Consider the following 17,052-nt stretch of genomic DNA (forward strand, 5'->3'; position numbering starts at 1 on the left):
TATTTTCTTCATGAAAGTATGAAGAAACGCCGCGCCAGTACATCTATACAGGTTTGCAGACACGCGAACACACAGGGACATGGTTTACACTTCATAAATATCTTCTAAGGAAAATCACAGCACACATACATGTGTACATACATACCACATTGATAAGAGAAATAAGTTTTCACATCACAGATCAGAAAATAAGTCAATGATATAACGCAACTTGAGAATACCATATGCACACTTTTTCACTCAAAGTAGATTTTGGATAAAGATTAAACTTTGTCACTTGCAAATCTTTGACGAAAGTGTCCACAAACTACTTAAATTTGGCACAAACTCGCCCTTTTAGTTTTCATTTTCTCCAGCATCGAGTTCCATCAACACAAACAAACAAACGTCAACCAGAAACATTTATACAAAAATATCCGAATTTTCCTCCATCCATTTTCTGCTGCAGCGCAGTATACATTACTACATATACACATATCATATACAGGACCTTTCTTCGATGTATTTTCGTTCAAACCCTGTAAGATTTCATTTAACGTTCCCACAAATGATCTTGACTTTATCTATCGGTTCCATATCTGCTATGATCATTGAAATACATTTAATCTCTCGCCTTTTCCCAGTGTACATGGTAATACTCCCATTCCACTAGGACGGCGCTCTCTCCGCGCGCTCTCTGCGACCTAAAATTGAACAGAGCGCTCAACGAATTCCACAGATAAAAAACGAATCTTTTAACGCTCTGTGTGTTTTGTTGTCTTTTCTTTTACATTATGCATGATATTTCAAGTATGAAGTCAAGGATTAGACAAATCCGCTTTAGGTCGCAGCGAGAGCGCAGCGCGATCGCTGTCTAGTGGAATCGGGGCCTAACGAACATTACAGAATGTTTGAAAATGATCATAGTAGTCCCAAGTTCTAGCTTATCCAATCTCCTTTCAATATGCTTTATCATAATAACACAACCTTTCTTATGGTCTACGTAAGCTATACGGAAACTTGAACAGTGAGTCTTCTTTATTATGTCAGAATATGACTGTTAGGCGAAGAGAGACGACCTATGGGTAGAGAGGAACCGTTCGGGAGACCTGAAAAAGAAAATAAGACATATTTACACATCCTTCAGTCGGATAGCACTAACTGTACACACTTGTAAGATGATCTTGTTAAATACTTCTCCCAGACTTAAAATCGTAAAGTCTATGCGCTGTTATTTAAACCTTTCCATTGAAGGTAATGCTTAATCTTATTGTTACGGTACTGCAGCGGAACTTCCTGTTTTGATATCTCGTGTTCTGATTTTTTTAGTGGTAGGTAGCTCATTGAACAGAGATTAAGTGGTATAGGTTTTGGCCCCCTAGCGGCACAAATAAAAACTACAGGAGCAGGTTTTTCTTCAGACTTTGAAAGGGAATAACTCAAGAAGGGCTTGATGGATGGTCATGATTTTTGGTATTTTGATAGCTTGAGTGATGATTTTTAGGCAATGATATGAACTGTGTAATTTAGTTTCTTCATGCATGTTCAATCCACTGTTCTCTCGAGTCGCTACTTTATTATACAACACAGGGAGGTGCGCCCAACGGTACGCACCTATCGTCCGCGCCACCTGTGGCTTACGTTTGGTATTGCAGCACTGGCGCCGACAGATTGGGGTGGTGGGACGGATTCATTCTGAGCGCCGCAGTCAGGCTTTTGTTGTACCTAATGACAAAGAGAATGACATCTTAAGTCAATGTAACGTAAGATAGAGCTCCTACATCCTACATGTACATACTGTATACTTGCATTTTGTCGAAAAACACCAGTGCCTTTTCATACATAAGACACCATAGACATACTATTAACCCAACATGTACAGACAGATGCGATGTTATACATTGGTACTGTACAAAAGCCAAATGTTTGAGGTTTTATTTGCTAAACTCCTGAAATCTCAGTGAGAAACCTAAATTTTAGAAAAAGATACCAATGGACGTTGACGTTTCTACTGTATATTTTTTGCATATCATTGATATTCGGTTAAGTTTGAAAATCAATTTTTGCCCTTCACATATAACATCTACTAACATAATTACACCAGGGTACATAATTTTGCCACCCTGAAAGGATACGTCCAAACAGAGCTCCACTCCAACGTCTTCTAGTATAATGCACTCCTGTATATCTAAACTGTGCACTAGATATCTCTCAAATGAATTGATTTTCAATGTGGCGGATTTATGTAACCCGGCGGATTAATGTTATAGGCAACCCAAGCAATATTAGGGCCCCAAAATCGGATTTTGAAAGTTAATTTATTCAGTCATTTCTATACATGATTAATTCAAACAACACTATCACAATGTATAGCGACGTCCATGATGGAAAAATATGACTTCGTTGTAATGTGAGAAAACACTGAAAATCGTCGCCGGGATTTTTGTAGGCTCGTGAAACTAAGGTGATCATCGTATGGCATGATTTTGCACGGTTTTAAAATGCCCAAAGTATGAAATTATTACACAAATGTGCTAGACAGTGTTAGCAAATGTCACTACAATAAAGATTTCAGCATTTTTTATTTCCATTTTTGGTGCCTTATATTGCTTTGGTTGCCATTAATGAAGGTTACACAAGTCCATGCAAGTCGCTCACCAGTCATCATCATGCTGTTCCACGCGCATGCCCATGTTGGTGGTGGGCGGCATGGAGAACTGCGCCATGGGCGGCGGGGCGTAGGCCGAGCTCGCCATCTGCATTTGGGGATACCTGGAAAAAACAACACCTGCCGTAAGAACAACTTTCACGGCCTTGGCCTAGGACAAGAAATGTTGAATGAAGGATGCTGTACACAGCCCCCCTCTTACTGGACCCGCGACACGTTGGTGACCTCGCAGCGATCGAGCGATTTGACACCGCGCTAAACGAATTTCATTGATAAAATGCAAATATTTTTACGCTTTGTGTGATTTGTTGTCTTTTTAGTCATGCTTGTACGTTTTGCATGATATTCCCACTGTAGAGTCAAGGCTCGCGCTAACTCAAATTCAATCTAGGACGCAGCGAGGTTGCCAACGCGTTGCGTGTCCAGTGAGATGGAAACGGCGCTCTCACCGCGCGCTCTTTGCGACCTAAAATTGAAACAGAGCGCTCAACGAATTTCAGAGATAAAAAACAAATCTTTTTTACGTTTTTCGTGCTTCGTTGTCTTTTCAGCCATACTTTTACATTTTGCATGATATTCCAACTATAAAATCAAGGGTGAGACAAATTCGGTTTAGGTCGCAGCGAAAACAGGATTTCAAGTAAGTCCACAAGCCAGCGGTAAGGCGTTCCTTCAGTCCTCAAGTCAATATTATTTAACGTTTTTTGGGTTCCATCCGGCCAACAGATATCTGAAATATTGCCGCGCAAAATGATTTAAAGAAACGTCAGATAGAATGGAAAACACACCTTCACTCACGTACTTAGAGTCCTCAAGCCTAAATACTTGGCATCCGAAAAGATCGTCAAAAAGCCGCCGGAATGCTGCCATATTCAAGGACATTGAACTCAAGCCTAGGCCTATATATTCACGTTTTTTTGTGTGTGTGTGGGATTGCATTCAGCGGAAATGTCAAATATTGCTGAGCGAAGTCGATGTAACGCTGCACAGAAAACAAAACCCTCCCTCAAACTAACGTAATTTCAAGATGATGTTGGCATTGTCACAACAGCCAAAAGGCTCAAGAGTTATATTCATACCTAAACGAAGCTAAAATGATCCGAAAAGTGTATGTTTTGTGGGATTTTTCTCGACTTTAGCTAACATTATCAGGGAAATTACAAGCACGCGGTGTAAACATATCAGCATTTTATCACTGTAGCGCGCGCTCAACATCCCGGCAGAAACTATGGAAAAGTAGCAGAAATTCACAATTTTACTGGCCGATATCTAGTCCAAGTCTCCACAACAATATCATCTACTTGTGCCATGCAAATATATCGATGGATTTCACCGAGGAGGAGAACATCTCACCGCCGAAGATAACTCAACGCTGGTTTCTATTGGGAACGCCTTACCGCTGGCTTGTGGACTTACCGGGTCTTCACTTTTCCCGCGCTCGAATCACGTGCGCGCGCCCTGGATTCAAAATGGCCGCGGTATTTGGAAAGGGGTCTATTACAGACTTCCTGCATTTTACACTGTTTTAGTGTAAATAGATTAAGTCTTAAAACAGTCAATGTAGAATGTGTAATAAACAGTGTACTTCGTTGTTCAGTTTATCAATCACTTCTTTGTGTTTGTACAGCGTATATCCCTATAATTACAACATGATGTTGAAAATACCAGTTTCCTGTTGCATTCCAGTTCTAGTCTGTTAAACTGTATTTGCTAGATCACTTCTGCCGAAATCTATCTTTAAAGAGAATCCCTACCTACCGACCCTTATAATTTTAGTTCTGTGATCGGAAACACAACATCAATTTTGTTGGGCCTTAATATTGTACATATAGACACCGCACATATCACAACCTCTAACTGTCGATGTCTATGATGATCACTACATCATTATGCCATTGTCGATGTCTATTGTCAAGGATGATTGAACAATAATCACACGGGCGATTGGCAGGGCCATTGTTGCGTTATTGTGTGGTTTTTGGTTTTGAGAAATTCTCTGACAGTTAAGATATAATATTTCAGTGAATAGTCACCTCTGTGTAAAGATTTATTCTGTTACATCACCATAAGATTTACCTTAGATATGACACAGTGAAAATGTAGGCTTTCAAAATGATCGTATGTTCAGCACCAAGGACAGGAATGGCCTATATCGTTATTTCAATTCTACAAGATACAAATGTTTCCTTGACAGTGTAAGGATTTGGAACCATTGCCATTTCTAGTGTAAGACGGTTTCAAAGGTGCCCAGATATGACACAGTGAAAATTTAGACTTTCGAAATGACAGTATATTCAGCACCAAGGGCAGGGATGGACTATATCGTGTTTGTAATTCTACAAGATACATATAAAATGTTTCCGTGACAGTGTACGGATTTGAACCATTGCCATTTCTAGTGTAAGGCGGTTTCAAAGGTGCCCATGTATTGCAGTTGTAAGCAGACATTCTTCTAGTTAAAATCATATTTCAGTGTTTATAGTAAAGTTTAGATATCCTATCTTTCATACTACTATAACCTGTCAGATTTTTGCAGGTTTCTATGGAAAAGAAATGCTCCTTCTCCACTCTTGACTAACGTTGAGTAGCCGTAGAGCCCCCAAAGTTGTATTTTATTTTTCAATTAGAATATGATTATCGATGTAAAAGTGTGATCATATTACAACAAGTCACACAAAACGTAGACAAAAATTCGTTCTTTGTCTATGAAATTCGTAGAGCGAATTTTTAGTTGCTCAGCGGTGGCAGCGTCTAGTGGAAATGTGTGCTATAAATATAGTGAAGTTGTTTTTAAACTTGTATTTCTATTTTGTTTCCAGTATATATTTTAGTAAATATTATAATAAAAAAAAAAGCATGACACACATAGAAATTAAGTGGCACAAAATATGTAACAGCAAAACATAAACATAAAGACAGTCAGCAATAGTCTATGATAACAAGAAATGATGAGAATCCTTATCAATGTTGATCACAAAATAACAAAGAGAATTTGTCGAAAGAATGACATATAATCTATCGTGTCTTTTTGCAATAACATATTCCAATGTTTTAAAGTAAGCTACATAAGAAACAAGACCATAGCATGTCCAGGTCAAAAGATAGTAAAAACAGAAGATCTGCTGCAGTGCCAAGGTCACATACCAGGGAACCCAAAATCAACCTTGACTTTTGTCTTCCCAGCACCTACCTACATACCAAATATCATCATAATCCATCCAGAGGTTCTTGAGTTATGCTGACTACAATAGTCCGGAAACACAAACACACACACACACAGGCACAGATACACACACAGACACAGACACACCCAAAACTATATCTCACGGAGATGATAATGTAGTGATGTTCACCTTGCGCATGAGCTGGCAGGATTGATGGTGTTGGACATGTGTTGGTACTGGTAGCTCCCCGGGCGGACGGCGGAGTTGTGGCCGGCTGCCGGCTGGTAGATGCCCCGCATCATGTTGTTACAGGACGCCATGGGAGGCAGGACGGGAGACAGCGCCTTGGACAACTGCTTCTCTTGCTTACGGTACTTCGCACGACGATTCTGGAACCACACCTATAGTACAGAGAAGGGAAGCACGGTTACATCCAACTACAAGGACAAATATTGTTGTTGTTGTTGTTATTGTTCACCTTGTAGTGCCTAGTGGCACATAGGGCACCAAGTTTCCTTGCTATTTCGATAGCAGGGTATATTTCTACGGGGAGGTTTTGTTTGCCCGAAGCACCTCCTCGAAAATCAACAAAACAACAAGAAATGTATATTTTGTTCCATCATTTTTCTGTACTTTTAGGGATATCTGGTCTAGCAGGGCTATTCACACTGCCTTACTGGCGACAAATGATCAAATGTCTAAATCCCTACTAATCTAAACGAATTCCATGAATAGAATTACTGTAACAAACAACAATTCTGTCATTGATAAGGATCAACTTGTAAGGGTTTGTATAACACAATGATTTCCCTTCCGTGGTATGATGTGTTTTGCATATATCTCCCTTTCACGTATTCTAGTATGATTCGTTTTTTCTTCAAATGTTCTCTGCACATTTTGTGCCTGCTGTTTTTGCGTCAGTTTTTGATGGATTATCATCGAAGAAAATCTCACAAAGGAATGTAAGCGTTTATTTCTCCATTCTATACGTAGCTACATTTCGTGGTGTTTTTTACGCACTCGTATGTCTTAATTGTACACCGCCTGGTTTGTACTTTTCATCCGGATCTGTTAACAGGTTCAGTGTGCTTCCTTGAACACTTTTAACGTCTTCAATCTCGGAACATCTGACATAATGTTAGATGAAGGAGGATGTTAACGAAATCAAGATAGAAATCAAGTCTTGATATGTTATGTAAAGAAATTGCCGTTGGCGAATTTTGTTTCTGATTCCACTTTATTTCCTTTCAAAGACCATCTTTGAAATGGTCGCTTGTGTGTGTGTGTGTGTGTGTGTGTGTGTGTGTGTGTGTGTGTATGTGTGTGTGTATGTGTGTATGTGTGTGTGTGTGTGTGTGTGTGTGTGTGCGTGTATGTGTGTGTGCGTGTATGTGTGTGAGTGCGTTTCCTAGAAATCTAAACAACATATGATGTACAGTACAGTATAACAGATGTACACGTTATCGCATTGACATGACACGACAGCCGCCAAAGGGACACTTAAAACAAAAGCAGGGCCAAACGGCACTGCCCCTAACGCTTCTGTAATCGCTGCTTGCAGACTTAATAACAGGATAAGCGTGCACATGTCAATCACACACAATGAAAATTCACTTCAACCTCACGCTGGGACGCAGCTACAGGCTACATTGTGTCTTAGAGAGGTCCTTCACTGATATACAGGACAATTGGAAGCGGATTATTAGAGAAAAGTGCGTGTGCCGGCCACGAGCAGTAAGCTCTTACGCCCCACTATCGAGGGCCTAACCGCAGCTGGACGGTCGTTGCCCCATTCACAACCAAAAATTGCCTATTAACTACAAAAGATTACATGAAAACGCTATTGAGACGGGGGATCAGTCAACATACAGGAGGCGTCCGAAATTGTTACAGTGACTGCATTTTTTCCTGAACACCACGTGGATAAAGGAAGCAGTTTTTCGGATATGAATTTTCAACTGAGAATTCCGCACTCAATCTTCTATATCTACTCCCGACCACCCCACATTAGACACAGTAGTGTTCCCCTTTCCTTGAAAGATGATGACTGACTTTCTAGACCATATGTGGAATCAAAAGTTTACAATAAATGAACTTCGTGAAGAGGATTCTACTGCACCATAATTCAACAAAGTGAAACATTTTTTACTGTAACATTTTTGGCAACATAAACTTTATTCACGAGAAACTTTCATAAACAATGTCAAGTTTCCCTGGCTTAGTAAAATTGAATGACGTGTAGCCGTCCTTCACCCTAACAGATAATATCTACTGTATTCTATAGAAGTCGAGTGACTGAGGCAACACAAAACGGTTCCCAACGCTCTTGATTTGATCCTAGGTATCATGGCTCGGATTAAACTACACCTATTACACTACTAGATTCGTGATTTCCTACTTCACTGCTCGACATTTTGTACTTGGCTCATAGATGTAATATGATATCTGATGTCAGACCTAACAGCGTAGTGGATCTCCAATGAAATACCTTTCTGAAACAGAGCATCTTCTATGTGTGCACTAGTGTGGTGTATGTTTTCTTGTTGCTGTTGTTGTTCCCCCCGTAGTGGCTAGTGGCAGATAGGGCAGCAAGTTTCCTTAGTGTTTCTGTAGGAGGGTATATCTTTACAGAGAGGGGTTGCTAGCCCTTCCCTTTCAACGTGCTCGAGACACCTTTCCATTTTACGAAAGACGGGTGCAACCCCAACCGAGATGCCCTTCCCAGGATTTGAACCGCGGTCTCCCAGTTAATAACTTATTGTAACCAGTACCTCAACTGTGAAGCTACTTCCAGTTGAGCTACAGGGACATCCCTCAAATGCACGTTTAAAAATCACAGAAAAGACGGACCCAGTAGAGCTCAACACCCCTGATACCGAAATGTCAGTTCTGACTTTTAGTTAGCAACTAATTGGAACCAGTAGCTCAACTGTGAAGCTGCTACCACTTGAGCTACAGGGACATCCCTCAAATGCATGTTCTAAAATCATAGAAAAGACGGGCTCAGTACAGCTCAACACCCCTGATACCGAACTGTCAGTTCTGACTCTCATCAGTGTCGAGTTCCCCGCCCCCGCAATCACGCCTGTCGCCCCGGCGGGACCACCAGACATCATCGGGGCCCGGCCTGTCACAAACCCGGCGGGACCACCAGACATCATCGGGGCCGGCCCGTCCCAAACCCGGCGGGACCACCAGACATCATCGGGGCCGGCCTGTCCCAAACCCCAGGAGGTCAATAGGTCTCCGCTTGGCTGCTGCGTGACATCGCCCCATTCTTAATTCATGACTTTTTAGAATAGTTAGAACTCTAAACACTTATAAAGTATGATATAATACAATGTAGTGTGACTTGATTAAGGGTCTCACGAAGAGAACTTTACCATTCTCAAAATATTAGCTATTGTTATGTTTCAAAAATTATTCCTTGCACTTGCGATGCCAAAAAAAAAAATCAAGTCTATGTTGAAATTTATTACAACTACAGCGAAGCTTACACAGTAAATCCACATCCTCTTTTCTATCTAAAATATCAGAATTTGTTAGTTTTTTCTGGGTTGGGCTAGTAGGCGCAAACTATTGTCAGTGCGTTATACGGCGAAGACTAAGTTTGTTTCTTCTTAATGTTGGTCATTTTTGTACGGATGCTAGTCAGATATTAAAGTATGTCGACCTCATAGATCCTGCAATAGTTTGTGGCGTAGCGAAAGGGACATGATTTTAATCTACTAGGGCGGAGTAGACCTCTCAATATCATTCATGATAGAATCTAGGTTAGAATCTAGGTAAACAGTCGCGTTAGCCCTGGCTATCACCGAACAGTAAACAAGTTTACAGGTACAGTAAACAAATTTACACTTCACAAAGAAACGTAGTCGGCTCACACGGTTTATTCCAGCTTTACTAAACATAACCCACTTCAAATCTAACTTCATACGTGGGGCAATCATGGTTCAATTTCTCGCCCCGACCTTTGAAAAATTCAATTTTTGTAATATTCGCAAACATCATTCTTTCCAAAAGTTAATCGTTGGATTGAATTTGAGCGGGGTTATAGGGTTCGAAACCGGGGGCGAGAGGGTTGTAAAGGAATTGATGAAAAACGTCGTGGACATTGAGTACATTATATTACTGACTGATGGAATACTTTTATATGTAGGGAAATCGCAGTTGAAGGTTTGACATTCTGTTCCACCGTCCGCTTTGCTGACTTGCATGGAGAATGAAGCTCTATTCATGATGACACATGCGTTAAAAAGGGGCGAAGTCCCTCCGTACTCTTCCACACAACATCGATCAGAGACGGCCTGGCCCTCTATGCGATCACGTGACGGAGGGAAAACGCTTTCAACAGAAGTGCTTGCTAATGGACCTTTCATTACATCGCTATTGTTCCCTCCTCCCTCGCTGCTCGCTCGCACTTCCCAAACCACTTCAATGTTCTCGGCGCTTTTAAGGCACGTTTGAAAGAGTTACAATGTCTGTACGCGTGCATGGAATCAGCAAAAGCAGACGGGAGCGCACCCCGGTCCATTCTGTGAAGGGCTCCGCAGGCTATGGCACGCACGCACACCACCTGAGCTTTACCCCGGCCGCGCCTGGTTCGATCTTCAATTCAAATCTTTATTTGGATTGAAATGGGTCTTTATTGAATTATTCTCCCAATAAAAACCAATTCAGCCCTATTAATGAGCCCTAGCGAGCACCTCATAAATATGAGCTTGAAAAACCGCTAAATGCACCTGCTCGACTCGACAGACGATCTCAGTAAAGCGCACTTGTCTCACTGTTACGGCACAGTCAACCGTAAGTGATTGTCACAGTAGCGATAGCTGAAGTCAGATGTGAAAATCTGTCAGTTGGTACCTTAGCATGTCACGGCACAACTTAGACAGGCGGAAAAGCCTGTCTTTTCAACCCGACAACCACTTTATTACAAGGCGCGAATCACACCACGGCAAAACGAACACCACACAGCACAATATCAAAGGGGAATTTTCGCCTGGGAAAACTTAATTTGACACGACTTTACTAAAGAGCACCATTGTCGCTATGAAACAAAATGAACCCACAGATGGTAATATAAAGTGTTAGAAAAAATAATCACCAAAACAGATTGTCTACAGCGAAAATTGCCCGCCCGAACGCCAAAGATTGTGCGTTTTTTTGGAAATGAAAAAATCCCGCAAGAAACGAATTTTTTCCCAGAGTATTGGCACTGTCGAAAAAATTAATAACCAAAAACATACTATCTTCCGCGAAAAAATCTCGCCCGAACACCAAAGATTGTGTGTTTTTGTTCAAATGAAAATCCCGCAAGAAACGAATTTTTCCCAGAGTGTTGGCACCGCCGAAAGGTTTAATGATGTCTTTATCCCCAAGCATCGACAGCTCCCATTCAAGACCACAGTCGTGTTCAGTTGTTGTGTGATTCCATTCTTCTGCGTGACTCCCGAGTTAACAAGGAGGGAGGAGCGATTCGCGGCGGGGAATTCTCGCGGACTTGCCGTCCATCTGTCGGGAATCCCTCGCTACTTTTTGTAAAACAAGACAACCGACAAAAAGACATATTGAAACACCATTCTGATTGTAAATATTTTTCTCAGGCCATCATCTTTCGGGTAAAATATTTATGACGAAAAGTGAGAGAAAAATGTTGACATTATTCGCCGGCAGAAAAAAAAGACGGATATTCCAAAGCCCTGCTATCTGATGTGGAAGTAAAAAGCAATCGTTTCGGGATCATTGAACTGTTAGTAAACCTACCATTATTACTCAGCGGCAAAGAAAAACAATACCTAAGCCCGCAGAGATTTGACGATTTCCCCTCGACTAGGATTAGTCATGCACAGGAATCCTCGTTGGGCGCGAGAGAGAACAATAATCGGAGCTCCGCTCTCTCGACAGATGAACCCAACTGGTGTTCCCCTTTTTTCTGTCTTCTTCTTATAGCATCTGTTCGTCATGTACATTAAAACGTTGCGTGTTTTATTCTTTACTTCCAGAAAATTACAAGTGCAATAGAATTGCGGGAACTCTCCACAAGGCACAAGCAAGGTTTCACTTCTGTGTACTATCAAAATGGAGAACTAGTGCTTCTGAAAATTAAAGATATACAGTGTACACACATTTTGATACGTACACTACTCTAAATCGTGAAGAATGCTCTTTTGCCAAGGTGACCATGGTTTCTGTTGATTGTGGGAACGCATGACGACTGGTAGCGCCGTGGATTTGTTACCGGGGGTTACTCCAACAACGCGCTCCCAAAAGGCAGAGAAGCCAGCGCGGGGAATACTAGTAGTAGTTTCGCGCTACCGCTCAACTGAAAGCGGCTAACACCATACTGTATTATACTTGATACAGTGGTTAACATACAGCCCTTCAATATGTGGACATTTTAATCTCTTAAGTCCGGTAAAACATATAACACATGTCCTACATTCATCCGCGCATGTTGAACTCGATGTTCTGGACAATGGGGTTCTATATTATTAAAAGTCAATCCCACCGTGGGTGGCCGTGGCAGGGCGGTTTTTGACTGTGAACCGAAATCCACAGGACTGCATATAAGAATAAATACACGTTTTGAACGTGCAATGTTCACTACGACATTGAAGCAGGAAAAGCGCGAATTCTATTTAACGAACCAAATTGCCATTTTCAACTTAAGATTCATTTCCTTCTAAAGTTTGCGAACAACACAGAAAAAAAACAAAATAAATGTAGATACGATTATTTTCGTCACCAATACTTCACAATCTACAAATATTTAAAGTTAAAGACGTGCAACACAAGTGCTACGTTTATTACCCAAGGGTCCTTAAAAGCTAAAAGAAGATTTGTCGTATACTGACAGTTATTCAGGCTCAACTACACTTGATAGTTTCAGTTCTGTCTCCTAGTTCTACATGAGAATGTGAATATGTAGATACCTGGATTCTTGCTTCGTTCAGTTTAGTGGCCCTAGCCAGCTCCTCGCGGACATAGATGTCGGGGTAGTGACTCTTACTGAAGGCCTCCTCCAGCTGAGCGAGCTGCTCCTGGGTGAAGGTGGTGCGGTGACGGCGGCGGGCCGGGGTCGGAGGGATGGCCGGGTTGGGCGGGGTGGTGGCCGCGTCCCGCCCGCCGAGCCCTGCGCCTTCACTCGGCTTCGGTTTCTTGAAGGCTCCGTCCGGGCTCTCTGTGATCGGCGGATAGACATTGAAGTCAGTGCAAATCATCGGCAAATGGTAAAACATTTGGAACACGTTGTTGCTTGTGGTTTTACTGAAACCACACCGTTGGAACGTTAGAGTTTCCTGGAAAAGGTGCAAACTCTCCCGTTGTGGATACTTCTAAACAGCGCGCCCGAAGTGCGTGCGTGCGGCTATCCTGTCCCTCCTCCGAGGGATTGCTTTGCTACAAGTCGGTCGACTCGAAAAGATCGCTAAAAGGACCGATTCTTGCTCCACACAAAGAAGAAGAAACGACGACAACAATGTGAGACCGACACAAAGCTACGCCTAACTTTGACAGAGGCTGGAAAATAACCCGATTCCGTGCACATATGATACGAGACGATATCATAAATCTATTAGAAACAAAGTTAGTTATCGTCCATATGCCACAGGGTTCACAGCCCATCCAAAGAGCTGAGCTTAAGATCAAATATTCGGCTCTAAAGCCGAACGTGTGATTCAAACGAATTTGATCTCCCTTTTTCTTTGACTTAGCTTGCCCGTACCGTGCCGTAATGGCAGTTTCCCCGACATCAAAACTTTCAGTCACAAGTCAACTCTAGTCGTGACCTGCCTTAATATGATACTCTGCACAAAATATGATATCATTCACGCCAATAATGTGTAATTCTGTTATCCAAAAAATGATTTAAGGTCGTTCAATAAACCAAATCAACAATGTTGGCGGCAACGCGTACTGTCGTGAGGCTACACAGAAATTTGGTTGGGGATTTTTTTACTCAATTTTTCAATAGAGTTTAAGCTTTGTCGCTTCAAATTTAGTCGGTTTTGAACATATTGTTCCGTTGCACATAGAAAGAAAAATACGCCCGAAGGAAAAATGTATGGATGTGAGTATATGGACATCAAATTGTGATTTGGCTCTGATTTTTATTGTCAAAATTGAAAATGACCACAAAAATAGTGATTGCATACTGTAATCTTTTAGTTGCCTGTTATGTTGCAACATACACGGTATGAAACAGTTTTCTGTCGTTTCATGGCTGTGAATATTCGCCAACTAGAGATATTCGTTTTTCTGCTCTTAGATTATTCTTGGTCCGTATTAAACGGGCGATATATGTAATAAAAAGTACTATTTTACCAAATTCTTGACATTTTCGGACCTTTTTGCAAACATGTAGTTAGTATAGTGCAGATCTAGCCCTGACTGTTCCATATGGTTACAAGATACAAACGGTAAATACGAAAAACGTTTATGTAAGTGACGGTTAAGTGTTCAGACGCAAGACTATGATATTCCAGAAGATAGTGGGATTAAGGAATAATAGTCTGTAATATCACGAGTCTTCAAGTGTACCGTAAGGTGTCAATTAAAAAGTCGTCTGCAAAATTTTCCTCAGAGAATGTCTGACGAAGCTTCGTGTCGTCCGATTTCGACAAACGTCTCAATTCTCACCCGTCGATGCCGAAGTTTTACGTAACCCGCGTGTATTACTACATTTCTACGTCTAAATTGCTGGCTATAAAGTCATTTCTGATCACATTATGAGTTTCTTTGGTTGCCGGGGATGGGACTGATCTAATCGGACCGGACGGTAATGAGAATCATCAAGCTTGTAGAGAAGAGGGAAAATCCAATTCTCAAGCCGAGGTGTCGGCGCTGAAATCTTCGTCACTCGCGGCCGTCTTCACAAGCTCTCCGCGACAAACAAGATTGCCGTGATGAAAATGAAATCTTCTCTTGAATATGAGGGACGTAGATTAGATTTTATGCGCCGTGAATTGAGAATAAGAGTTTTCCTCGTGAAGCCATTATGCTTAAGAAATGATATTTTACGTAGCAAGTTTGTGTGAAAAGTCTCTAACAAGGAAATATTCCCAATTGCCCTGTAGATTTCTACGGAATAATTATTTTTACAACCGTCAGGAGAAGACAAAATCAGGTTGTATACATGTTTATTGATAGGAAATTTATCGAGTTTAGTCAGACGAAAGAACAGTTGTCTCTACAACTGTGTAGGACAGTGTAAGACAGGTTTTATAAAACGTGTGTTTGTATACTAGACCAGCTTTACCGACAGCAGGTAGGCTTAGACGCGCGACCCCCTGTGGAATCTACAAATGTTCACGTATTTTTTTCTCACGGAATTTCCAACATTCTCGGACCGGGTATGGCGTATAAACCAACACCATTTGTCCTTTAAATCAAGAGTAAATGGCGATTTTTAAGTGCTTTTTTGTACGCTAGAGGAATTTGCAACTTTTTTACTGGTCGGTGTTGTTTCCTTGCGTTTTCGGTGAGCCGTCAGACGGTAGCGGGTCTCGAACGGTGGTACCGGCGGGGAAAGCGACACTATCGCCCGGCCGCGCGCGCGGACACATTGTCACAGTGCACCCAGCAAAAACAACTACCGCTCTTTCAATCACCACAAATAGAATGATATCCACAAAATATATACAATTGTAACTGCCAGATCAACCATTTCAAATTAGCTTCTGTTCGCAATTACGCACAAACTAAGCGAATTATAGTTTCAATGCTTCTCGGCTTGTTCACTTGCTCGCGTCAAACAAGACATTATGAGATTTATAATAGTTGCCCAAAGTCTACGGGTGGTGGTAGTGACAAAGTTAACGAATTTACAAATATTCGATTTTGAAAGTGACTGAAACTATTGACTTAAATCATTCGGTACAAGTGCCTTGTTCTGCGCTTGGCGAGAATAAACTGGTCACAACTGAGAAGGAACTTAATTTTTTACCTGCAGAAGCTCCGAGGGGTCGTACAGCCGGGGTTCTCTCCAAGTACAGGGAACTGAACTCGTCGCATTTTCTCTTCTCGGAACGGTCGTCTGTCAGTCGGTCGTCAGCCATTTTCGTCAGGATTGTCTGCCTTTTTTGCCAGCCGTTTGTGGAAAAGAGCTGCCGGGATGTTTTAAGAACGGTGAGTCTTTCGTTGGTAACTTTATATGGATCCCTTGACAAACCCTGTCTCTGCCCTCTGACCAACCAGTGGTCACGCCTTCTTCTAAATTAGATTTGGTGGTTGCTGATTGGTCCGTGCACGGCGATTTCACTTGTTGGGCAAACAAAAGAATAATCCTTCGCCACCGACTGAGGGCGTTCCTTTTCATTACTGCGCGTTTATGAACACGCAAAACGGCGTACTAAGTATGCGTGTTCTTTTGTGAGGAAGCAATGAGTGTAGTTTTGAACAAGCGACTTTCAAGGGGGAGAACGCGCAGCCCGTAGCCGTAGGACTGAGCTGAGAGCGCGGGACGTACAACACACCTGTCATACTTACAAGCCCCGTTAGCAATTCTATCTCGCACTCCCCCACCTAAGCACAAAAGGTACATAATGCAATCAGCAAGGGCAAAGTGTTACTGTTAATGAACGTTTACAAGAAACAATTAAAACAGAAAGGCCGCTGTCGCGTTTCATCTAAGTCCATTAACACGAGATGTTGAAAGTAAACAACATTCTTGTACAAAGTGTGTAGTGGGAAAGGGATGTGGGTTAAGGTGTGTTATGGTGTTGTTGTGAACGGGTAGTTGTTTTGAAGTATAACATGGTCACAGACAGTTGGTTCATGAAAGGGGAGAAGGAAGGGCGCATGTAACCCGAGTCGCCGCGAGTGACAAGGCCAGCAAAAGGCACAGAAGATCTTGTGGGAAAGTTAGAAGCTATCGGGAGCCGACGGAGTCACCAGTTAATTACTTGGAGTGCACCAATGCAACGGTGGATTAGGCAGAAGTCGCTGAAGAATAAATGCGCATATCGGATGAACTAATGAGTCCCGCTTCGCAACACTGAATCGATTGTCAAACCCTTTCACAGAGGCATCGATTCTTGTAATTAGTCTCCAGAAGGACCCCTTGCACCCCCTCTGTTTTCATTCTTTCACATTAGCTTTCCGTTCCTTCGGTGAGAAAGTAACGTTTTGGTGACCACCGAATGAAAGGCCCCAGTGAAACTTTAGCTAGGCAAAGTCATTCGGAACACACGGAGTATTAATTTTCATTCTCGCATCGGGCGGAAAAGGCGCAGCTCTCGC

General features: G+C 42.0%; 1 protein-coding gene across 2 annotated transcripts; it reads right to left on the reverse strand.

Moving 5' to 3' along the window:
• Positions 1-929: 929 nt before the first annotated feature.
• Positions 930-15,958, reverse strand: LOC136432179 (homeobox protein unc-42-like). 2 transcript variants are annotated; one of them, XM_066423221.1, is made up of 6 exons: positions 15,758-15,958; positions 12,747-12,994; positions 6,001-6,212; positions 2,638-2,751; positions 1,621-1,704; positions 930-1,088 (listed from the first exon to the last, which is right to left on the reverse strand). In XM_066423221.1, the coding sequence occupies exons 1-6, from the start codon at positions 15,867-15,869 to the stop codon at positions 1,040-1,042; spliced, it is 819 nt and encodes a 272-aa protein (XP_066279318.1). In that variant the 5' UTR covers positions 15,870-15,958; the 3' UTR covers positions 930-1,039. The 2 variants fall into 2 exon arrangements, with proteins under 2 accessions (XP_066279318.1, XP_066279319.1); XM_066423222.1 differs by having other exon boundaries at positions 1,594-1,704.
• Positions 15,959-17,052: the final 1,094 nt, after the last annotated feature.

Source organism: Branchiostoma lanceolatum, chromosome 4, assembly GCF_035083965.1.
Source record: "Branchiostoma lanceolatum isolate klBraLanc5 chromosome 4, klBraLanc5.hap2, whole genome shotgun sequence".
NCBI lineage: Eukaryota > Metazoa > Chordata > Leptocardii > Amphioxiformes > Branchiostomatidae > Branchiostoma > Branchiostoma lanceolatum.

Bases quoted from the DNA above. Each gene is read 5' to 3' on its own strand.
- LOC136432179 (XM_066423221.1), bottom strand. From the start codon at position 15,869: ATGGCTGACGACCGACTGACAGACGACCGTTCCGAGAAGAGAAAATGC. The intron at 6,213-12,746 runs GTATCTACATAT...TCTGTACTATAG, and splicing joins TGAACGAAGCAAGAATCCAG to GTGTGGTTCCAGAATCGTCG. The intron at 1,089-1,620 runs GTAAGCCACAGG...TTTCTTTTTCAG, and splicing joins CCAGTGCTGCAATACCAAAC to GTCTCCCGAACGGTTCCTCT.